The 23,716-nt window shown below is 34.0% G+C and overlaps 4 protein-coding genes and 1 long non-coding RNA gene across 9 annotated transcripts in view; 2 read left to right on the forward strand and 3 right to left on the reverse strand.

Moving 5' to 3' along the window:
* The window catches only part of LOC117123039 (ranBP-type and C3HC4-type zinc finger-containing protein 1-like), a 17,838-nt gene extending 12,359 nt beyond the window's left edge, over nucleotides 1–5,479 (reverse strand). Inside the window, exons 1-4 of one of the 5 annotated variants that reach the window (XM_033268855.1) lie at nucleotides 5,404–5,479; nucleotides 4,296–4,476; nucleotides 2,715–2,886; nucleotides 827–904 (exon numbers count right to left, since the gene is read on the reverse strand). In XM_033268855.1, the coding sequence (XP_033124746.1) occupies nucleotides 827–904; nucleotides 2,715–2,886; nucleotides 4,296–4,463 (418 nt within the window). In that variant the 5' untranslated portion in view covers nucleotides 4,464–4,476; nucleotides 5,404–5,479. Of the gene's footprint in view, nucleotides 1–826; nucleotides 905–1,258; nucleotides 1,417–2,714; nucleotides 2,887–4,295; nucleotides 4,480–5,176 lie in introns of those variants that run through there. The other 4 variants (XM_033268854.1, XM_033268856.1, XM_033268853.1 and 1 more) reach the window with 4 other exon arrangements.
* Nucleotides 5,480–7,578: 2,099 nt separating this feature from the next.
* LOC117123050 (repressor of RNA polymerase III transcription MAF1 homolog) lies at nucleotides 7,579–14,091 on the forward strand. The gene is made up of 6 exons (XM_033268871.1): nucleotides 7,579–8,294; nucleotides 8,753–9,022; nucleotides 9,190–9,357; nucleotides 9,709–9,828; nucleotides 10,913–11,032; nucleotides 11,824–14,091. Exons 1-6 carry the CDS (start codon nucleotides 8,212–8,214, stop codon nucleotides 11,843–11,845), a joined length of 783 nt encoding a protein of 260 aa, XP_033124762.1. The 5' UTR covers nucleotides 7,579–8,211; the 3' UTR covers nucleotides 11,846–14,091.
* LOC117123052 overlaps nucleotides 9,855–23,716 on the reverse strand; it is an 18,928-nt gene continuing 5,066 nt past the window's right edge. The window contains exons 2-3 of the long non-coding RNA XR_004447796.1: nucleotides 20,889–20,894; nucleotides 9,855–10,458 (exon numbers count right to left, since the gene is read on the reverse strand). This is a non-coding gene — a long non-coding RNA (uncharacterized LOC117123052). The remainder of the gene's footprint in view (nucleotides 10,459–20,888; nucleotides 20,895–23,716) is intronic.
* Nucleotides 15,372–17,672, forward strand: LOC117123051 (transmembrane protein 70 homolog, mitochondrial-like). Its single transcript, XM_033268872.1, has 2 exons — nucleotides 15,372–15,521; nucleotides 15,900–17,672. Exons 1-2 carry the CDS (start codon nucleotides 15,441–15,443, stop codon nucleotides 16,548–16,550), a joined length of 732 nt encoding a protein of 243 aa, XP_033124763.1. The 5' UTR covers nucleotides 15,372–15,440; the 3' UTR covers nucleotides 16,551–17,672.
* LOC117123049 (deoxyhypusine synthase-like) lies at nucleotides 17,387–21,523 on the reverse strand. Its single transcript, XM_033268870.1, has 2 exons — nucleotides 21,380–21,523; nucleotides 17,387–20,868 (listed from the first exon to the last, which is right to left on the reverse strand). Exon 2 carries the CDS (start codon nucleotides 20,823–20,825, stop codon nucleotides 19,704–19,706), a length of 1,122 nt encoding a protein of 373 aa, XP_033124761.1. The 5' UTR covers nucleotides 20,826–20,868; nucleotides 21,380–21,523; the 3' UTR covers nucleotides 17,387–19,703.

Consider the following 23,716-nt stretch of genomic DNA (forward strand, 5'->3'; position numbering starts at 1 on the left):
CCCTACACGATATAAATTTATCAATATTTCCTTAACGAGCTCACACAGTCCAGTTAGTAATAAAAAAAAAAAAATATGTATCTACTGTGTCTACATCATGATAATAAAGTTATTTTCCAATGATTCATAGGTGGTAAAAATTTTGTTTTCTTTGATTTTAAGATTTAAACAATAGATTTATTCTATATTGATATTGCAATGTTTGCATACTGGTAATTCCCAATGTATTGCATTCATTTCCCGTACACAATATAAATTTATTAATATTCCTTAATGAGCTCACACAGTCCAGTTAGTAATAAAAAAAATATGTATCTACATCATGTTATAAAGATAATAAAGTTATTTTCCAATGATTCATAGGTGGTAAAAATTTTGTTTTCTCTGATTTTAAGATTTAAACAATAGATTTATTCTATATTGATATTGCAATGTTTGCATACTGGTAATTCCCAATGTATTGCATTCGTTTCCTGTACACAATATAAATTTATTAATATTTCCTTAATGAGATCACACAGTCCAGTTAGTAATAAAAAAAAATATGTATCTATCTACATCATGCATTTAAGAGAACAGAGATAAACTTTTAGAATTAACTGGTTAATATTCCAACTTTTTCACTATTATTTTATGACATTTTGTATGTATAAAATGGGCCAATGACCTAAAGTTATGTTGAATATTGAATTGAATTCCTTCATCAAAAAAGGCTCTTTGACTAGGACGCTTTTCAAGTTCTGCCAAGAGCTCAGTTGGTAAGACAATATATTTCTATCAATAATCATTTTCTTTATGTTCAAAAACAACATTAATATCAACTGACCTATTAGTTCGCCTTTCTCTTGAGACTGAGTCCCTAATTGCTGCTGGTTCCTTGCCATATCGCCAGTCTTACCAACAGCTGAAAAATATTAAAATTGTAGTGTTTTAATAGACTTTCTTCAATAAACCAATATTTGAAAACTATTTACCAATTTAAATTTATAGTATTTATATTATTATTATCACTTTTATAACAATTATAAAACAGCTCATCAAATATTTTGGCCTGCTATATACAGCCTATACAATGCCAAGATATTTCAAGTTGATATTTAGACCTACCTATGTGGTATAATTTCCAGCATAGCATACAGTAGATACCAAACCATTACAATAAATTACAATACACAGACCATAGCATCAATGTTATTATTTTGGATATTACACTAAACAGGTTTGAATGGTTAGTCAAAAAACAGACAAGAATACAAACCTTTAGACTACATTTTTATCTTCGAAAAGTGCAAAAAAACAAAATTTTCCAAGTATTATATTTGTGAACACTTGAGTTAAAACTACACTGGTTGTCTAGCATTCAGTGATAACACTGAACACGGCAAACTCTGTATGGCTCCTTATTTTGTATTACAGTATAATCAAGGTGTTATTTCCATATACATTGGAAATTCCCAACGACCAATTTTGGACTTTCCCCAATTACATGCATAGATATTTACATAACAATGAGCTATCTCAATACCCGTGTCGATTGCTATAAATCTAGCAGATGGCCATTGTTGATATAATTTGCATTACTTTGTACATACAATATGTGGTGGGCCATATGACACCTAAACATGTTTTCCAACAACTTCCCCATCTTTTTTTTTTGGGCCATCCTTTTTCAAAAACATTCACTAGGCAAAAATCTAAAATAATGCAACAGAAACTTAAATATCATTATGAGAAATATATCTTTTTTTTGTTCTAACACTTTTGAATTTTGGTTCACCCTCCAATTTGAGACCCCTCTATTTCAAGACCAGTCTTCCAAAATACCAACAATCTTCAATCTTGTCACATAAAACTAACCCTATAGAGTACACAGTCGTGACGTCACGACGCCAGGTGGCGCTCTTTGTTGTCAACAGACGTCACCGTCCATTACGCCTGAATGACTTCATATGTTTTCTGGAATAGGCATTTTAAAATCTAATATTTTCCCCTTAAAAATGTACTGAAAACACAAAAGCTTGCATTATATTAGTTACCAAACACGCATTTAATCATCATTTAAAATTTACAAAAAGAAAGTATAGAACATCTTAATAATTACGTTAGAAATTGGGATCAATGGTCATTGAAGAAAATGGCGTCCGGTTGAACACTTTTTGCAACGATAGCAACGGAGTAGTATCACATGGTATCGTGACATAACACTGTAGTACTCTATACAGTGCATGCTCCAATTTGAGACCACCTTTTTCAAGAACCAAACAACCATCTATCTTCAAACTATCAAGACTAAGTTAACCCTCTACGTGAAGACCAAACCAGTGGTGGATCCAGGAATTTGGAATAGAGGGGGCCCAGGGAAAGACTTTCATATAGGGAGATCTATACCACCTCAGCCCCACTATGGTTGGGGAGGTCAGGAAATTTATGATTATGGCACCTCTACATAGGTGGAAATGGCACTCTCAGACTTCAAATTTAAATACAGTGTAATTTTCTTTTTTTCCATTTTATTTAATAATTTTGACAAATTTAGGTGGCTGATCCCTAAGACATCCCGAAATTAGTCTGAAATTGGAGGGTAAACAAACTGTATAATCAAGTTGAATTTTACGATTGTTATAATAATTACCATTATTATCATCGTTATTATTAAATTAATACTACTGACAGCCCATGGGTCTTATGCAAGACATAAAATTGTTTCACTTTACCTGCTTTCCTTTGTTCGTGAGTGGCATTTCCAACCAAGGTACAGAAGTTGGATGCATCCGTGACGTCATCATACTCCATTCGATAATGTTTTTTATCCGGTAAAATGAATTCATGAATTGTGTTATCTATTTCTTTGAACTGTAAGCTGGCCACTGATGAGTGTAATACCACCTGTAATACAAGATTTGAATTCAATTCAATGGCGGATCCAGAACGGAGGGTATTTTACAAACGGAAGTTCCAGAGGGGCTGAGACAGAAATATTATGTCTATGGAACCTCTAGATGGCCAGAAATGGAATTCAAATATTTTTTTTCTTTATAAATCTAGGCCCCCTATCCAATTTTCAATCTTCAATTTACTCATACATATTGCTGTAACATAAATGTGGAGTGACGCCTCAAGATGCTTACGCTAGATGCAAGTCAGCCCGCAAAAAAAAAACTACAAATATATTTATTTATATTCAGAAGTAGTGTTCAAGGTGCTTTTTTTCCCCTAATCATTGGATACAAAATCAATCATACACATTGTACAGCCTTCACCACTTTCTGGAGGAGGTGTTCTTTTATTTTTTGTTATGTAAATTCCCTTTCCTCTTTAATCATATGAAAGTAACTTTCGATAATCTACCAACCGAGCTATGAAGCTAAGTGGTATAAAATCTTGGATTCTCCCAGTAGGACATGCAATGAATAACAGTACTGTAATTCACATGAAAGTAAATTTGGCATGGAGATATACCTCCAACCTCCACTGGTGTTGAATAAAGATAGTAATAAATATTTGAGAAAACGTATGTCCCCATCGGGATTCGAACCCAAGACCTTCCGATTACTGTTCAGATACTCTACCAACTGAGCTATGAGGCCAAGTGGTATACACCCTTGGGTTTTCTCATTAGGAAAACAACGAATAATAGTAAATCATGCGAAAGTAACTTTGGTATGGAGATATACCACCACTGGTGTTTAATTAAAGATGATAATGAATATTTGAGAAAAACGTATGATTCGAAACCCAAGACCTTCCGATTACCATTCTGATACTCTACCAACTAAGCTTTAATCAAAAAACAGCAATTAATTTAAGCACGAGAAAAAACTTGATAAGGCGAGTTTTTATTTATATCTTTCACAAAAATATTTTTTTTAAAGAACATCAGATGTGGTTTGGAGATTTCAAGGCAGCAGCTGGCGTACTGAAAATTTAGAAAAAAAATTTTTTTCTTAAATTTCCATTTTTCCACAGAAGTGAATGTGCTAATTAGCCAAAAATAATTTTTTTTAAAATTTGAAATCATCATTATTGGTAGGCAGATATAAAAAAGTTCTTGTCAAAGCTAAAAAGGTTAATTCAAGAAACCAATGTTTTAAAATCTATATAACAATGAAATAGAACATATGGTTGATTTTAAATGTCTATGAAAGTAGGATGCGCCGATACTTTTCATGATTACATTTTGTGAAGATGAGGTTGGTGACAAAGATGCTAATGATAAATAGTAATAACCTTGATTTGGAAGTAAAAATATCATTGCTAATAATAGAAGTCTTATACTCCTTGAAAAGAAAACTAACATTTTTGGCTTGAGATGCTCTTAAAACAAATCCTTTCGATACATCTAAAAATTGCAAAACAACATTAGCTATTCGGATCCATCCTTTGGTTTCATGTTTGAGCTTGAGACAACCTGTTGCAGACCCAAGAACACTGTAAACTTCCTCGGATTGTAGTGGCAGTCCCATCACAACCAGGAAGCTGAAAATATAAATAAAAAATGCCATGTATATATCATTACTCAGGTCTCACTTAGACTTCCTCATCAAAAAGACCAAAACCAGAAATATACACAGGTTAGAATTCTGAAAAGTTGATGTGCTAAACATAATCAATCTCTAAGCCTTGTCTATAAATGTTCATCAATGACAATCAATCACTGAGACACATGCACTTCATAAATGAATCCATAAGCATTATTCTTTTTAGCATACTATACCATAGGCCTATTTCATTTTCAGGAAGTTTATTAATTGTTTGACCATAACCCATTACAATCAGAAATTTACAAATACAATACTTTTATTGCAAAGTCAGACAAAGCGATATTATATTATAATACTATATTATAGCCCCTCTGCTCGATGATCAGTTGAGGGGAGCTAATTTGCAAAATAAGGTGATTTTAGGTGGTTTTAACTAATTGACCTTGATTTTTGGAGGAACGACCGTGACTTTTGCGGGGGACAACTGGGGGATGCGAGTTACTCACAGCGAGTAATTTTTGGAGGGGCATGTGCGCCCCGCGCACCCCCTAGGCCCTAGATATGCCACTGTGCCTAGGGTTAGAACCTCAATCTGCTGGACAGTGGGCCTCACTTACACCAAGTAGAGCACATGGACCTTTGATGGGTTGAATTAATGTTCTCACTCTGATTCATGCACTAGCCGGAACACCTACCTACGCTACCCTACCTAGGCTAGGCCCTGGATCACGAGTTCACCGAAAGCATCCACAATTCAATATCTTGTTGTAGGCTCTTAGTGTTACTTAAATCAATGTTCGTTACCACCACTAATAATATAATAAATTGAACAATAAGCATTCAGTTGAAAGTACATTCTAGAATACACTGCATCCTACATTGCATTTACTCAATCAACTATAAATAGGTTTACAAAGCATACATAACGATCTGGATTTTCCAGTTTTCATTTCCACTAGATTTTGTTTACGCACCTACAATGGCACAATCAATCAGGCCTGCAAAATTAATAGAGGGCGTGCGCAATGATGGTTTGTCATCTCCATAATCAGGGAACAGGGAAATTACTAATTCACTGTCCCTGCCATAACCAATCAGAACTAAATAGTACTGAAAAAAATCACAAGATCAACTTCCACTAAGTCACAGAATCCTCCCTTTTTAATGATTTACCGACGTTTTACTATGAAAATCTATAAATTAGTTTCTTATTTCCTTTCATTTGAAATTAACACTCGTTCTTTCAGTTTTTCCGAGTCAACAATCCTATATACTACATGGATTTTTCAAAATCCAAAGAGATGAACCCTACTATACATTCTTTTTTAATAGTAACTGTACCTCGGATCGGCTGTAGGCCTTCAATATTGGAGTTTTTTTTTTTGTTTTTTTTTTTTTGTTTTTTTTTTTTTTTTTTTTTTGGTGTTTTACAGACTCCACTACGGGAGTATATTTATGTGATTCAAGATAATTCAAAATCACAATTGTGTCGTATATGGTAGACTCGAATGGCACCTGTTATAATAAATGCCATCACGCGTTTATGAAACGTTGACAAAATTCTAATAAAAAATATATAGTTGCTTACACACAATTTTGAAACAAAAGGAGTGCTATATGTGGAATCCTACATACAGGTGATGGTTAGGTTTTTATTTATATACATTTTTAATGGATATGCTAGAGACAATGGTTGGTAAAGGATGATATAACCATGGACCTATTAATTAATAGGTCCATTATATAACATTAAAAACCGATAGTATGGTTTGTTAATTATTTTTTTAAACGAGGAATTTATTTTTAATTGTATTTTGAGGTTTTCTACATTTTCATTGGGTCAGGTCTACCTACTAGTAATTTCCAACCGATGCCCGGGTATAAAGCTCATATTCCCGCCGTTATTGTACCGCTAATCGTAATTTGTGTTGAATTGATGATAAAGAATTAGTATAGGCCTACTTAGCAAAACGTTTAACTGCCGTCTGAATAAATATTTTTGTCTGAAAAAAACACCACAATTCAATTAAAATTTTGATTAGTTCATTTGAAGGGATTCTTATATACTTCCAACCAATGCATATTAAACAAAATTAGTTTTCACTGGTTTTTCAGACGAGTACTCTGCTACTACAAAAAACTTAAATTACTAGCAAAAAATAATAAAGGGCGTTTTTGGGTGCATGCTGGAGTGTCAACAAGACGCGACACCAGCATGACATCCTACTCCATGCCAACTTTCCGTTAATTATCAGGGACATTTTTTTCTCATACAGATTACAGATTTTTAATTGCCAGTTAATATCTTACTTAAATATAAAAATTAAGCAATTAAAATATGGAATAGAATTTTTCATTTTTTATTCTTATATATTATATTCTTTATTTGGAAACGACACTTTTACAACAGTGGCACTCGTACGTAACGGTGTGTCCAAAGAAAAACAAAGCCAAGCAAATCAAAACATAACACATTAACAAACTTAATGAAAAACAAAATTAAATATTACAACGAAAACTAAACAACAAGCTTATCCATTAAGACACAAAATCCCATCACTAATTTTTAGACTGCATCCCAAGAATTTTTTAATTAGGGTGGGCCGCTCCCGGGTGGTTCTTAGCTTGTGATAATTTTTAAAACATTGAGGAAGATTTTTGCACTGTTATTAAAGATCTTGTACCAAGGCAATTCAACAATGTACTGTTACAGTATCTTTTACTGCATTGACAGGTAATAATAATAATATGCAGAAATTTATAACGCGCCAATTCAAAAAACATTATCAAAGGCGCATTACCAAAGGTATCAAAGGTATAAAAATAGAGCGTTCTGTAGAGGGCGATATAATTAGCTTCTACCTTAGATACAGAATGATATACTGCTTCCCACAATTTTTAGAAATCCAGCGCATTAGAAGAAATAATAATAATACAAAAAATTTAATATTATACTAATATTATATTATTTGGTAATTACAATTAAATAAAGAGTTTTTAATATTTTTAAAAATTCAGTATATTTATTGGATAAATATAAAACTTACAATTATATTGGTTTGTTTAAAAAATGTTATTTGGGTGGTTTATGTACATCTAAAACCAAGGTAAGAATCAGCTGAATTTTTGAAACGGAGTAAGGTCTCTAAATTTTCTTGCGATTAAAGTGTTTGTATCTGCTGTTGATAGGATTGTTGTAAGTTCAAATAAGTTTGGATAATACGAGGAAGTATCTTTCATAAGAGTTGTGTCATTTTAGTTATTTAGCTTTGGCAAAAAACGTTGTATACTTTACATACAAATCGTAGGCCAGGCTAACCCCGGTCAATCAAGGACATTTCCTGTTTCCAAACAAACTAAGCTAAGCAGTGTTGATTCGATGGCGCTCAATGTTGTGTCCCTCCACCATCAACAAAAGGACAGCGATTATTCTTTATCGTCAAGTTTTTTATCACGAAACTCTTTAATGCATTGTTTTAGTAGTTCGACACACAACATTATTTTTTTCTAAGCTGTTTGTATCCAACCTTAATTTTCCAAGTGATTGATTCCTAATTTTAAAAATTTTAGTCAGCAACCAATCGGACGACTTGCCATCGATCGAGTCTTCTCAGTCAAGCAGTATCATTATCAGAAGATTCGGCTTACCATTGCACTAATCAGAAGCCTATACTAAGCCTACCAAAAAAGAGGAATAATTTATTTAAGTTTCTGTTATCAAGGTTTAAAAATGAAGCTTTTGGACAACTCCAAACTTGAAGCAATCAGTGAAGCACTGACTGTTGAGACAGGTGATTGTAAAATATCAGGAAAGTAAGTAAAATATTAAATGATTTTAATTTTGTTTTTGGTCTGTTTTTAAAAACAGGCATTGTTGGGCCTAGGCCTTGTTTAACTGATTTTTTTTTTTTACTGTATTAAGATTCAAGTGGCCTCACATTAAAATATTAATTAAGCACAGGGCCCAGAGGCAGCGTCAGGATTTTCCCAACGGTGGGTGCTGGTGTCCCCTACGTGGGCGTGACAAGGTGTCATTCAAAATTGTTGTAAAGTGGGCCAGGGACGAACGAAACTCCCAAAAAATATGACAATTTAGGGGTTTCAAAGGCTTATTTAATCGATTTTAGTGTCTATAATAATATGTAGAAAATACTTTTTTTTTAATAGATAAACTGACTTTTCTTTGATTAAAACTTTATATTATATATTTTTGGAATTAACACATTAAATCATTGTACTGGTTAAAATGCATTCTATTTATTGACTTGCAGAGTGGAAAGCTATTCTTGTAAGATGGCTGGCAACGATAAACGGTTGTTCAAGTTGATAAGCAGTGAGAATGGCCAGTCACCGAATGATCTGCAGGCTCTCTCCCCTCCCCAGTCGGGATTCTCACTCAGTCCAGGCCAGATGCTGCAGCTAAGCAACAGTAACAGTGGAGAGGAAGCTTCAGGACCGCTATGTCATACTTGTAGTCGCAGAATGATATTCTATTTGATCGCTACACTGAATGCATCATTTCATCCAGATTATGATTTTAGGTGTGTTTTAAATTGTTACTTTAAAGTTGTTGTACTTTACAACATTATTTAGCTTTTGAGGTTTAACAAGAACCAGTGCTTGAATGTGTTAAGGTAACTCTGGTGACAGTACACTGAAACTTTTTGTGAAAAATCTTTTTAAATAATAATTTTTATCCTTTGTTTAGTGATGCTAAGAGTCACGAGTTCAGCCGCGAGCCCAGTTCAAATTGGACTGTGAATGCTGTTGATACCAATTTATACTCCGTTCTTGGTGAAATGTACACAGGGCTCAAGTCTAAACTCTGGTCAGCTATCAATGATGAGATCCAATTAAATGAATGCGAGGTCTACAGGTAAGAATTGTGAAGGAAATCTGAATTAGAAATGTTCATTTTGTATGCCTGGCATTACCTGTATTGTAATTCTTACTTATTGTACAGTTGTTCTTAAATTTTTATGAGGAAAAAAAACACTAAACACCTTCAGTCTTTGAAAAAACACTATAAATATAGGTAAAATAATGTCCATACTGCATTTTTTATCATCGGGAATGGATAATTTAACTTACCAACCAATCAAACACAATATTTAAAGCCAGGCTTTGGAGGAAAATTAAATTGTTTTTATTAGCTTTTCTTCTTTTATATAATTTATGATATATCTAACCTGATATTTCACAACTTATTTTTATTTTGCATATCCAGTTACAACACAGATCTTGAATCGGATCCATTCGGTGAAGAGGGCGTCCTCTGGTCATTCAACTACTTCTTCTACAATAAGAAACTGAAACGAATTCTGTTTGTTACCTGTAGAGCCACCAGGTATTCATTGCTGTTGATGATGTGATCATGAAATAGATTTTAGGTGATCATGTAGATATGAAGTGATTAGGTGACCTAGATTTTGAATGATCGTAAAATAGGTTTGAAGTGAACCTGTGATAGATTTTAAGTGATTTTGTGGTAGATTGTAGTTTAAGATGTTTATTTAAGTGATCATGGAATGGATTTTAGGTGGTCATTGATTACATTTTATTTATGAGGCTGTGATATATTTAAAATTATCAAGAAGCAGATTTGATGTGATCATATGATCAAGTAATTTTAGATAACAATAAATGTATTGGATGTGAGGGATATACAGTATTTTATAAAGCTAAACAAAACACTTTACCAGCAGTTAGTAATTTTAGTGAATTAATGTACAGGTACAGTAATGGTAATAAATTGTATGATCAAATAATTTTAGATAATAATAAATGTATTTGTCTTGTAATTAACAAGTTGGATGTGATAGAAATATGTTATAAAGCTAAAAAAAAAACACTGTACCTGCTGTAATAATTTTAGTGATTTAATGTCAATTGTAATAAATTGTAATATTAAAATAATAGGTCTCATTTAATAAATTAATAATAATAAATAAATGTAGTAACATTTTGGGACAAGATACTTTTCCATTGGACTGACACCTTGACGAGGTGGAAAGGCTTGTGAATCTCACTGATCTGTAGAGCTATGCCGGCGGTAGCCTAGCTACCGGTAGGGTCTCCCATGCCGGACAGGTTGCACAGGTAGAGATCAGACCAAGTTCAGTCCTAAACAACTGTTCACATTTTATTTTTTGTATTTTAAGCAATTGTAAAGTGTAGTTTTAAAATTAAATTTTAAAATTAAATATCAAGGTGAAAGCTTTCCAATTTAAAATAATTTTACTTAATAAATAGTTGCTTAAAATGTGTACAGAAATGCAGATAGGAAAAAGGTGAGAAAGAATGATACTGCCTTGTATTTTATGGTCTATCGTTCAATAACTTAACTGTACATTTATATACATGTACTTCATTCCTCTCATTAATTTTGTTTTAGGCAACATTTAATTTTCTTTATACTTACTCTGTTTTAGTAAATCTGCTATTGCCAGTGGGGATTCTGGGATTGGCTTTGACCTGCATGCAGATAATGATTATGATGACCTTTACGTGGAAGACGAGGACGAGTATGAAGAATATAATCTCGGACAAAGGTAAGATTTCCCTTAATTTTCATATGAATATTAAATGATAGATAAACAGCATGTGTTTTTCACATACTATGTTCATTAAATTATGTAGTCAGGGATAATTTGAGACATTCAAATACAGTATTGAAGTAAGGCCCTATAAAACAAATTAATAGTTTATCATCCTATCTAGGCTGGAAAAGTGATGAGGCATGGAGGCTTTTTATTTTTTATTTTCCTAAAGCCAAATATCACCTGTGGGTTATTTGTTGGTGCGTTGATATTTCAAGAAAATAAAGAGCTTGAGAAAATAAAAAGCAGAAAAAGAAAAATTTTGAAAACAATAACTGAACTGTATTCTAATCTGTTTAACCATAGCTAGCTTGCTTTGGTTTAACATTTCCCGAATATATATTGTAGTGTTCTAATCTTTACAAGTGATTAGTTTGCGGTTATGCATTGATGTCCTTGACATCGTTTCAATATACCATCCACGCTTCAGTGATGGTAGTCATTCTGTAATCCTTGTTCTAATCACAGATCCTATTCATTTCCTATTTATGGTAATAACCTTCTTCTCCCGGATTCCTGGAAGAAACTGGAAATACCCTAATTTGTTTACAGGACTAACCTTGTGATTTTCCCCCTAAGCTAAGCTTTGAATGCTGAGCATTTACAGTACCAGCAAATTGCTTTTTTTAAAATTATTATTTTTTGCTGTTTATTACTAAAGTGTTTTAGGATATTTTCATTTACAATACTGAATAAGATCATCAGCATGTAATACTTTAAAATTTTTAATGTTCTTGTTTCAGGTCAACAACTGCAGTGAATTAGATACTGATGGCACAATAATGGGATGTAGAAGATAGGCAATTGCGATAGGACAACAAGCTAGGCTTTATGCTGTTTTATATTATTATCAATATTTTAAATGCACGATTACCAATCGCTTTCAGTAGATATTGCAGTTTTGTGAATTTTCAGCTTAAAATAGTTTGATGTTATTTTTTGGAATTATTAATCTAACAATGTTCATTTTAAATCTGTCTGTAAGGCTTTATTGATATATCCGCGGCAGCAAAATTGAGTTAATTCAAATTGTTGACGTGTCGTGTTGCTCATGTACAGTAAAAAATTTTATCTCAAGATGTACTGTAACACTTACAGATATTTTATAAAATGATGTTGACAATAATATTAATAGTGTTGAACCTAAAATGCATATTGTTGATCATGAGACCACTACTACTTGACATAACAAAAATAATAGTGTCCAGCCAAAAACAGCCTGTCTTTCTTTAATGACCACATAAAACAATTTTAAACACAAGATAATTCGGTTGCCTGACCGTCAAGCTAAGCGTACATTGTCTTTGCAGCTCAACTGATATTTAGCAACTGGACAGCAACTGCAAATCGTGCAATTTGAGAAGACATAAGCACACAATTTGCAATTCTAGTTGCACAATCTTGGCTAAAGGTTGACATAAGTGCTACCAGTAACTAATTAAGTCTGTTCAATTCGCAAGGGTAACACACTACACTGTAAGCTTAGCTTTTGATTGTCAGTTCATTTATTGCATTAATACATTAATGCTTTTCAATATTATTTCAGAGTGTACAGGCAAATTTATTTTCGTATGTATAACAATTGTTGGTCTTTTTTCACAGGTTTCTGCACATATTGTAATTTAGTGGTTGGTGAATTGATCATATTAATTACACTGTTGTGTTCGTAATGTGTGGTTTTTATATATACTGTACTGTAATAGTTGGATAGTACAGTACTACTTTTTACACCAGATCATTAGACTTGTATATACTTGTGGAGTTTGTATACTTATGTATTTATATTATCACTTGAGTCTAAAGTAAAATTTGAGGGAGACCCATGTGTAATGAAAGGGATGGTTGTTAGAATTAAAAGAATGTAAATTTTGTAAATAACTGTTTAAATTTGGAGTTACATATATTGTAAGAAACTACCCTGTATATAGCTATTCGATACATGGTCCTTACTTTGCCAAATCACTTGGTGATGTTGAAGTATACTCATGTTTATTTATGATCTATGAACTTTGATATATGACCTATGACCTCTAACATAGGTTGTTTGCAAATGTTCAGATATTTTGCCACTTCACTATTTAAACACTAATGACTTGTAGAAACAGTGCAATAATACTTACAGCTTAAATATGAAAGACAATAACAAATAACCTTTTCTTATCTATTGCTTATGGACTGTACATAGCCAAGGAATACATTAGAGCAGTTACTTTAGTAAGATGTTAAATTATCTCTGGTGGATCCGGAGATGTCTAAAGGGGGGGGGGGGCTGGTCAAAACAACACTACCCTAGGGGGGTAGTGTTGTTTTTGTTTTCTATACGCCCAAAAAGAACCTCTGAGGCATTTTAGGCGATAATTTTTTTTTTTATCTTTCTTTTTTTTACTTTCCAAAGGTGAAAAGTTTCCCCCCCCCCAAATCTGCCCTTGATTATGGAAGGTAATTAGAAATGTCAAGGATTGTTCCTTGCATAAACTTTATGTAGTTGTTGAACAATATGCATGCTTCTTGTTTGGTTTGATTCTGTTGTGTGCCCTACTCAAATCTGTGATTACAAAATGTTTTGGTTTTCTGTGGCTTATGTTATCTATCGGTTTCATAACAACAATTTATTTGGAATTTCACTTTTGAAATGGATTATAAATATGTGGCACCCTGAGATGTTATTTATAGCACCAGCTTTAAATATGTAACATCTTGAAGTTATGTACAAGCTGGTGCTATAAATAACACCTGGAGATTATATTTATAGCACCAGCTTTAAGTATGTAATATTTTTGAAGTTTCTGAGTGCTGCCTTCTATTTTGTTATTGTTGAAACTAACACAGTTATACTGTACAACTACATTTCTCACTTTTGAAACAGTGGTATTCGACACTTATTATTAAAATGTTCCTTGGGAATGTTTATTTCTGTACAAGCTAACATAAGTTGATTCACAACATGTTTACACATGTGATTATATTTAATACTGTACTGATTAAAGTTATTGCTTCTTCAGAGAATTGCAGTATGTATTCATTTAGTCTTACTATTGTTTCCCTGTATTTAGGTGTGACTTTTTTTATACCTTGTTTTTTAAAGATCGTTGGAGGAGGGCGGAAAAAAATATTAATAAACTTTTGTTTTTTAATTAGCAAAGAGTTTTGCCAAAAACATCCAGATGTAGGAGAAAATAAAAATAACATTTTATTGGTGTATGTAAACCGTGTAGTAATGGGATAGTTACATGATGTAAATTTACCTAATTAGGAAAAAAACATACATATCTTACTTTTGTAAATTTCAAGGCAGCTGTGAGCATAATAAATATACTGTACTGTAAAGTAAAACTTTTGTTTTTCTGATATTTCCCATATTTTGTGGCAGTGCGCGAATTGGCCAAAAATAAATAAGTAGGCCTAAATAAATTTGATTGGCGGGTGGGTTTGCTTACGGGTTTGCTGAACAACAGGGTGTAGAAAAAGTCTCGCCTTATGAATGTGTGTGTGATGATGTTCGTCGCATACAACGAAACTTTGATTGTCGGTCACTTAAGCCGGAAAAACGCATCAGCAATGATTGTCGTCAGCTAACGCAATTTTGCTGGATAACAAAATGTGACGAAGCGCATGCAACGGATTGTTTCAATGCGCTGCGCTCAGACTGCCACCGCAAATTTGCAGACGGCGTTGTCAAGCGCTCATAGAGAACCAAGATGGCTGATGTACGGCGCAGTGCCCAGCTTTCTTTACATACACAGTCGTACTATAGACAAAATGCAATTCCACTGGTTCACGCCATCGACAGACACACGTACCTTTCATGAGATTTAACTACCAAAATCTAACCTGAGAAAGTAAATTGTTCATTGAGACATTTATTATTAAATGTAAACTTTTTGGACCATTACCAAGTTATCAATAAATACAGTATACAGTAAAAATAAATAATTTTATTCTTACACCTAAGCCGAAAGTGCTATTCCGAAACGTTTAGGGAAAGCAGGTATATTTTTATGTGATAAAAGAAGGGGAAAAAAAATCAAATTTTCTTCATTTTCTTGTTAATTTGTCATTTTAGCTTTTGATTTATATGGATGTATATATTATATGTAGTGTGTTGCTGTAAAAGTGTACGTCCAAATATATAAATATAATCGAAGAGTATAGAATCCTTCTGTACTCTTTGTAAGCATGGACCGTAAAATGTGTGCTGCAAAGTTTTGATGCAGTATATTTTGCCGTCAAACTCTGTTGTTGGACGATGATATACCTGAAAAAATGATATAGCGCCCTCTCTAACGATCAGCAACCTGGTATTTTCGTGGATGGATGTTTTGGCTTTGATGAGCACATTTTTCTTTATTTAATAGTTTCAATGATGATAAATATTTGTCGGATATCTATCCGAAGGTCAATACTTCCTTCTGCCATAAAGTATGTTGGCGTTACGAAACAAGTAAGTATCAAACTTCGTATGACTTGTTAGTTAGCTCGGTAGAGGCTAGGCCTCACTCTCCTATCCTCAGATAGGGCCTAGGCTAACCCAACTGTAACATTAACAAGTTGCCCTGCCGGTGCGGTTGTAGCGTAGGACCTTCCTCCAAGTAGCGTAGGCCTACAGAGTAGGCCTGGCCTACAAACAGCCCTGTCTGGTTGATAATTTACTCATTAGTTAGAATACTGTAGCCAAGGATTGTCCGAAGAAGAATAGGCTAGGCCTTAATTATTAAAAATTAGGCTTCTTCATCAAATTCAAGAAGTTTTGGGTGGCACTGTCATGATTTAATTTTAAATAACCATGTGTGTTTTTTTTTTGTTTTTTTTGTCATTTCAGAATGTATTCGCTGATCTTGTTCCAATGGCCAAATTCAGTATATGGCATACAAGCCATTGTAAATATTTTAGTCGATCATCGTTTTTGAATCAAAATGAACAACAGTTCTGCCGTCCAATCAGCACCAGTTCATGTCGCACATTCATGTCCAATCATGAGGTATCAGAAGGAGCTAAAATTTACCATGGTGGAATATCAAAGAGAGTGCGATTTGTCAAATTCTTCTCAGCATCAACCAGTATCTGTAGTCTGGCTCTCTTCCCAGCCCTCCTGCTGAGCAATGATACAGGCGGATTTGGGATTTTAGGCGTAGTTGCCGGATCGATGGCCTCTGTTATGTTCTTCACTCCATTTTTTCTCCATTACTTCACAAAAGGCTATGTTACAAAAATGTTTTTAAACTATGAAACGAATGTGTACACGGCATATACCATCAGTTTCTTGTTACGGGATCTTAAACATGAATTCCATCAGAAGGACGTCCAAGTACCGAGCGTGGCAAATTTGTTTACATCTTTTAAAGCTAATGGGAGATCGTTCATGGTGGATACGCAGAGTTTTAACAGTGCTAATGACTACGCTCATCTGATGGGGTATGACAAGCTGCCTGATATGGACATGTCAGAACTTCTCAATGATAAAGAGAAATGATAAACATATCAATTACACTAATTGTGATCAGTAAATCATTCTATTGTCTAAAACAAATACAGTGTTCGCATACTAGAACATACTGTGTACACATAGAATATAGCACTGCTATATAACTAAAAGTATTCAATGTCTTCACAACAGTGTTGCATAGAAAAGTGTGCATCCAGCCAAATTGCTGTGCAGACATTTAAGAGTTTGCCATTGGAGGCAGTTGTAGTAGAACAACTCACAAGCCTGCTGAATTGCATAGAGAATTGGTCTACTGTGCAGCATAGGCTTAGCCAGCGAGCCGTCTATTGGACGGCCTACAATTATTTAGGGCGGCCACTTTTAACGCGACAGCTTGGTCTAATCAGCTCAGCCTAGCCTAATTGGGCCTGGTCTACCTTTAGTAAATACTTTATATTCTTCAAATCTAATGAATTTTACATAAAACTAAAGCTAAATCATATTTACGTTTGATAAAAACAGCATTTATTGATTGACTGTACATTGATTTCGAAAGGTCCACTGATTAATCTCAGATAAGAAAGTATAATACATACTCCAAGTATTGAAATATACGCCATCGTTTTGGGATTCAATATTTCGACATTAATTATGTCAACATCAGGAAAGTACATTGATTTCGTTCCAGTATTCAGTGAGGATTCCCAAAGATGGTCGTGGCCCGCCCATCGGGTCAGTGCCACATCCACTGGCTTTCATTTTGGATGGCCTATTACGTTTTTCTGTCTAAACCCCTGCTCCTATGCAGTCATAGAAACTTATATTTATTACCGTGATGGAGACATTTACGATTTGAAAGCCAAATAATGATACAAAACAATGTATAAATATTTCCATAACATAAATTTAATATGAAATAAAGCAAGTTCAGTTGATTGGAACATATTATCTAATTGTCTTATTAGCAATGAACAAAACATCATACAACAAATTTATATGACCACATTTGTAACTTTTGGTTTCAAAGCAGCTGTTATGTTACTTTAATACTATAATAAACATCGTGTACATCAGTCTTAAAATTTAATTTTGATTGGATGTTATTTTATGTATGGATGGAATTAAGACAGTAACATCATAATTAATTGATTAAATACTGGTGTAACAATAGCCACTGCCTAAAAGAAAATGTTTTTGTGTTTTGATATGCATAATAAAGAATTCAATAATGCCATGGGACTACTCATTATTACTGTTATTTGATTTTATTATTTGGCATCATAAAACCATAGCTCAAGTTAATATCATTAGTACATATTATGTATAATGATTCTGTATCCACCTTCATCACATGGACAAATCCATTTGGCAATACAGGTACTGTATATCTATTATACAATACAGTTAAACTTGCGCAAGTCGAATCCAAAATGGCATTGAAAAATTGTTCGACTCGGATAAAATTTGACTTGCAGATTGCCAATTAATGGAAACACAACAGTTTGGCATGTAAAATAAGATCGACTTAGGTAAGCTTTACTGTAATATATTCAGTAATCTTTTTTTATTTCATAAATATCAGTGTCCTCCCAAATCTGCATTTGCCAGTGTCCTTGCCGGCCTAAATCCATAGTGGATTTTGCCCCACCTTCCTCGCCTATTCGATCTGGAGAGTAAAAAATGAACAGTGTCTACTTCACGGAAGGCAGACCAAACTTTCTGGAAGGTTGGGAGAGTGGGTTGGACCGGAATGAAAGTCTACCATCTGTAGTTTCACACATTAAAAAGTCAACAGGGATCTTGGTTTTTAGCTGTACATAAGTAAACAGCTGTAGGCCTATTTTAGTCATTTAAACATTCAACTTCAATGAAACATAATAGTTTGTTGTACAGGTGCATTTTCTTTAAAAAATCAATATTGAACAATGTATGCTGATATTTAACTGGAAATGTTCATTAAATTCTAAGCCTATATCTGTCAGCTACTGCACAACCACCGTCAACTAGGCTATCATGTGCAGGTAATAATTTTTGGGTTAATTTTAATAAACCCAATATACAGAGCTCAGTTTTAAGAGTTTTCTAATTAATTCTCTTCACTGCATGTTAATCCATTTGTTGTTTTTTGTATTTTATTCTACAAAATCAAATAGGTGTTTGAATGAACGTAATTCATTGATGAAACAGGCCTTCTTTGTTTTAATTCAATGTGTTCATGAGATGGCCTTGTTGATTCATTATTTTATGCTTTATTAGATAATCATCATGAGATGATTTTTTAATAAACAAAGTATAATGTCAATATTGCCTCAGCCTGGATTGTGCAGAACATTATAATATTACTATAATAAAATGGACCACATGATTTTTGCTTAGCTTTTTTTTGTTTGAAAAAGAATTTTGGAAACTCAATGCGCAACAAGCCTAAGAGTGCTATTTCTGATGCCAATGAGAACATTACTGTAATTAGAGTCAAGTAAATATAACATTTTCATAAATAATGTAAATTACAAAGCATCTACAAAATCATTGCCAAAAAGTGCACTTGATAATACAGTAATAATAATAATTAAATTATAGAAATACAAGTGTAAAACAAATGTAAAAATGTTCTATTTACAAGGGTAAAATGTGAGATACAAAGTATCAAAATAAATAATTTCTTTGCATAAAATAATTTCTGATAAAAGAATTAATTTCAAGTGCAAGTAAGCAGGAGTATGCAAAAACTAATAAATGGATGATCATAAAATTTAGAGTGGATTTGTACATTCCAAAATTGTAAAACTTAATTGATTCTAAATGAAATGCGCCAAAAAATTACCAGAATTAATTTTTTAGTTCCGATGAGGAGCTCTGGAAACACTCGGCTGATTCGTAAATCTTTTTTAGCTCTAATGCCTCTATTATACTGCCCTCATGAGGCTGATTGATTAATAGTTGATTGGTTAAGATCTTTTTTAGCTCTACTGCCTCTATTATACTGCCCTCCTGAGGAACTCTAGAAACACTTGGTTGATTAATAGATATTTTTTTTTTTGCTCTACTGCCTCTATTATACTGCCCTCATCGGAGCTTTTGAGATTACGAGAATTTGTTTTTTTATGGAGAACACTGATATTAAGTTTTTTATTTTTTGACTCTTCATAATTTTTTTTACTCATAATTAATGCTCTTTCTAATAGTTAAATGTTATTGATATTATTTGCTGGTTGCAGATTCTTTTATGCTTTCATCTTGGTCACAGTGAGGTAGGTTCACTCTCCTTGCAAATGTTTCAGCCACAAGTAATGGAAAGATGAGTGTTGCTTCGCCGTACACCTTAACTGGTTGAGCCGTCTTCCTAATTTTGCCCCAAGAGACTGCCTCATCAGGCCTAGCGCCCGAGTCAGAGCCATCAAACTCCTGGGCAGTGTTTACAAACACAGCAAAATCCGCTCCATTCCTCATGAGATTGGCATTGCAGATGTGATGTTTAATAACGCCACCACCCAACAGTATCATACCCGTGTGAGATGCATAGACAGCTTGGCTGTTCATTAATCTTATATCTTCAGCAATGTCTATATTTAGGCCTGGATTCTTGTATGAATGAAAGTACACCATATCACCAATTGAGCCATCTGTTATTGCTGGACAAAACACTGGAATATTGTTCTTGTAGGCCCAGTACCAGACGGACTCAGGATTGTTAATTTCTTTCCCGAACCTTTTTATCATTCTTGATGGTGTCCATTTAGTGCCCTCAGTATTTTGTTCCTTTAACATGTCATTCAAGATTGGGATGATCCAGTCCTCAAACTTGCAGTAATTATCATTAGGAACTAACAAGTTGCCAATTCTGTTGATCCCTTTTTCACGGAGGGTGGCACCCTTTAGATGAAAGTCTCCAATATACGTCTTTCCTAGACATTTAATCAGATCCTCCTCAATCCCACCAGCAGTGGTTACTATACAATCTACTAGATTATGTTGTACAATAAACTTGAGGATCTCCCTAACACCAGATGAGATCAAATTTGAGGTGAAACCTAGGAATATAGTACAGTTGGTCTTGGTCCTATGACACGGGTTCAGCTCTGTACCACTTCTGACCTCCTCTTCACTAATTGGTTCTGCTCTTTTATCAAGCATTTTGTTTATTTCTTCTACTGCCTTTCCAAAGTTAGTAGCTTGAAATCCAGTGGTCAAATAAGACTGCATGAGTGCATGATAGTTGATGCCCTGGTTAAAATCGTAACCTTTGACCGTGACAGAATCTGCAGGCATCTCTGAACTTTGAACTAACACAGCATCTTGTGCAACTCCTGGAATGTTTTCCATGATGATGGTATCACTTCCAAAGGGCAGTCAGGAATAAGTCAGCCTGAAAAAAAAGTAAAAAACAAAAAACTCTTTGTTTAAAGTTTGTAGGCAAAGAAAGGAATCTATTAATTAACGATATGGAAGTCAAATTTTATCTACATCAAACAATTTTTGAATGCCATGTTGTTGTTAGGCAAGTTCAACTGTATAATGAACCAATTACATTTTTCCCCAGAATGTTATCTGGGTAAGAGATTGTCTACTGCTGCTATCGCCTGATAAAAGCATAATTTTTTTACACACCAAAATGGATAGGAAATGACAATAACATGACATTATATTTATTTAGCAAGTTAATTTTGGATCAAGTGCAATCCATGGAACGCTAATATATTCTGCATCAGCTGCACGCCTAGTCTAGGCCTAGATAATTAGGAGGCTACGTCCGAGGCCTCCAGCTGTGTCTGTACCTCCCATCATCGGCTAGTTAGTAGGCCTAGCCCAGGCCTAGTATTAAACACCACCGGGGTGTGAGACAACACAAAACCTTACTACAAGGAATAGGTACTTACTTATTAATGGGTAAGATTAATTGCTAAGAAGAAAGATTTAGATGACTGGAGGATGCTTCACCGTGGAGTTTCTGATTCTGAAAATGCGATGTGACTGCATCCCATGCTGCAGTGTGGTTGCACAACACGGTGACAGTGCTGATAACTATGAGGCGTCAACTGTGCTTAAGAGTACAAGTTTTTTAATCATGCCAATAGGCCTTTTTCACCCCGCTGCGGTAGACATCTTCGATCGATGACGAACAGTGCTGAGCAGCGAAGCGTAACCAATAGAAATAACATAACGTTTCGACCATATTTTCGGAGGTCATGTTACTTAACAAATCATAAATCCTTAACGGAGGGTCGTATCAACATAATTTTTTCTTTAAAATGTTCGCAAAGGATATATCTACATACTGTATGAATAAAATATCCCACAGGGTTCTGTTTTGGGTCCAATTCTGTTTACTATTTTTATCAATGATTTACCTTTAGTATCTGACTCTTCCGTAAGATTGTTTGCAGATGATATAAAGCTTTTTAGAGTTGTAGACTCGGTTGATGATAGATTCCGTCTTCAGGAAGATATTAATGCCTTATGTGAGTGGTCTCGAAAATGGAATTTGCCATTTAATAATGACAAATGTAAAGTTGTTCACTATGGAAAAAATAATCCAAAATGTTCCTATTTTATGTTTGATACTGAAATTCAGGCAGTTGACAGTGTAAAGGATTTAGGAGTTACCTTTGATTCCAGTCTTAATTTTAGAATGCATGTTGCCGATGTTTGTAAGAAAGTTAACCTCCCGTTAAGGATATATGATTTTTTGAGTAACATGACCTCCGAAAATATGGCTGAAACGCTATGTTATTTCTGTTGGTTACGCTTCTCTGCTCAGCATTGTTTGTCATCGATCGAAGATGTCTACCTTAGCGTGAAAAAGGCCTATTAACCAGTGGTCGCGTGGTGGTCACAGGGGGAAAATTTTCTCCGTCGTTCTATACCTCCTGTCTTCCGACGCAACGGTGAGGTCGTCGGATCAAAATATTAATTTGCCTACCAAAATCAATGTCCTTCTAAACCCTGTGCAATTTATCAAACTTTTTTAAGCCCTTTTTTTATACATTTTCCATTTGCTAGTCCTTGTAAAATTGTATATATATTAATGTGAACCTTCTGGAATAATTAAAATTAAATACAACTCATTCAGCTGTAATTTACCGCAGTTTGTATTTTTTTTTATGTTGTAAAGATAGGCCTATGTGCAATTTAATAATTTGAAAATTCTGAATTTGAAATATTCTTTATTTTGTTTTTATCTAATTTTACGATTACTATTTTAAATATGTTGTATGCGCGATTTTTTTATATCTGTTCTATTGTATTATCCAAATGATATATTTTCATTCGTAAATTTGAATTGAATTTTGAAAAATCCTTGTCCAACGTTATTCTGATTGCCAATCCCTAATAATTGTGGTCTAATTTGGGCCATACTATACTAAGCCATTAAAAAAAAACGTTCTCCGTGATGAACAGTACCAGAGATTTTTATTTCGGAACCCTTACCGAGCTAGGCTCTTACCGGCCTATCTAGAGGCGTTGGCTGTCTATCAAAATGCTAAAAGCTCATGACGAGTTCTTCAAACACAATCGAATGTTTATCGCTGTGGCTGGAGGCTTCTTTTTTTTTTTTTTACTTTCAAAAAATTTACAGTTTTTGAGGAAATAAGTACATAAAAAAAAAACTGTACTGTAACGCGCACAGATATACTGACATAATAATGATATATTTCTGCAGTACATATACTTTGTTTTCTAAAGCACACTCGGCGCCTCATAGTTAAACGAATGCGCTACCACCGTCTATCGTGTTGTTATACTGAAAAAAATCATTCATTCATTTAATCGCCGCTAGGCTGCTGCCACTTGTTGAGTTAAAAAGGAGGTATTGTATAATAATATTGGTAGCTACCTAGGCCTACAACATTATTTTACGCCTTGGCCTAATATAGCCCGTGGAGCTAGGCATAGGCCTAGGCCTAGTTAGGAATTAGTAGGCCTACAAACAAGTTTGCGTGTCAAAAATGTGTGCGACACTACCAGCCGGTACCGGTGTTGGGCCTCAAAGTTTTTGGGCGGTGTCATGCATAAAATAGAGCCGAGGCCCAGCCCTAGCTAGGAGGGCTTATGATTTAGATTGAGATGGGTTTAGATAACTGTCAGTGACGTGGCTTTAATTAAATAGTGAACTTATGAAGTGTAAAGTACTAATATGCGTTTCAAATTTCTAATAATCATAAAGTTAATTCTTCAACTGAACGACAAATAAATAGCTTGCAATTGTAATGAAT

The sequence above is a fragment of the Anneissia japonica genome, unplaced genomic scaffold (assembly GCF_011630105.1).
Source record: "Anneissia japonica isolate Jap-2015-1 unplaced genomic scaffold, ASM1163010v1 scaffold2999_len715162_cov194, whole genome shotgun sequence".
Lineage (NCBI taxonomy): Eukaryota > Metazoa > Echinodermata > Crinoidea > Comatulida > Comatulidae > Anneissia > Anneissia japonica.

Coding starts and splice junctions, on each gene's coding strand:
- LOC117123050 (XM_033268871.1), top strand. CDS start 8,212: ATGAAGCTTTTGGACAACTCCAAACTTGAAGCAATCAGTGAAGCACTG. Junction 8,295..8,752: donor GATTGTAAAATATCAGGAAA/GTAAGTAAAATA, acceptor ATTGACTTGCAG/AGTGGAAAGCTATTCTTGTA. Junction 9,023..9,189: donor CATCCAGATTATGATTTTAG/GTGTGTTTTAAA, acceptor TCCTTTGTTTAG/TGATGCTAAGAGTCACGAGT.
- LOC117123049 (XM_033268870.1), bottom strand. CDS start 20,825: ATGGAAAACATTCCAGGAGTTGCACAAGATGCTGTGTTAGTTCAAAGT.
- LOC117123051 (XM_033268872.1), top strand. CDS start 15,441: ATGATGATAAATATTTGTCGGATATCTATCCGAAGGTCAATACTTCCT. Junction 15,522..15,899: donor ATGTTGGCGTTACGAAACAA/GTAAGTATCAAA, acceptor TTGTCATTTCAG/AATGTATTCGCTGATCTTGT.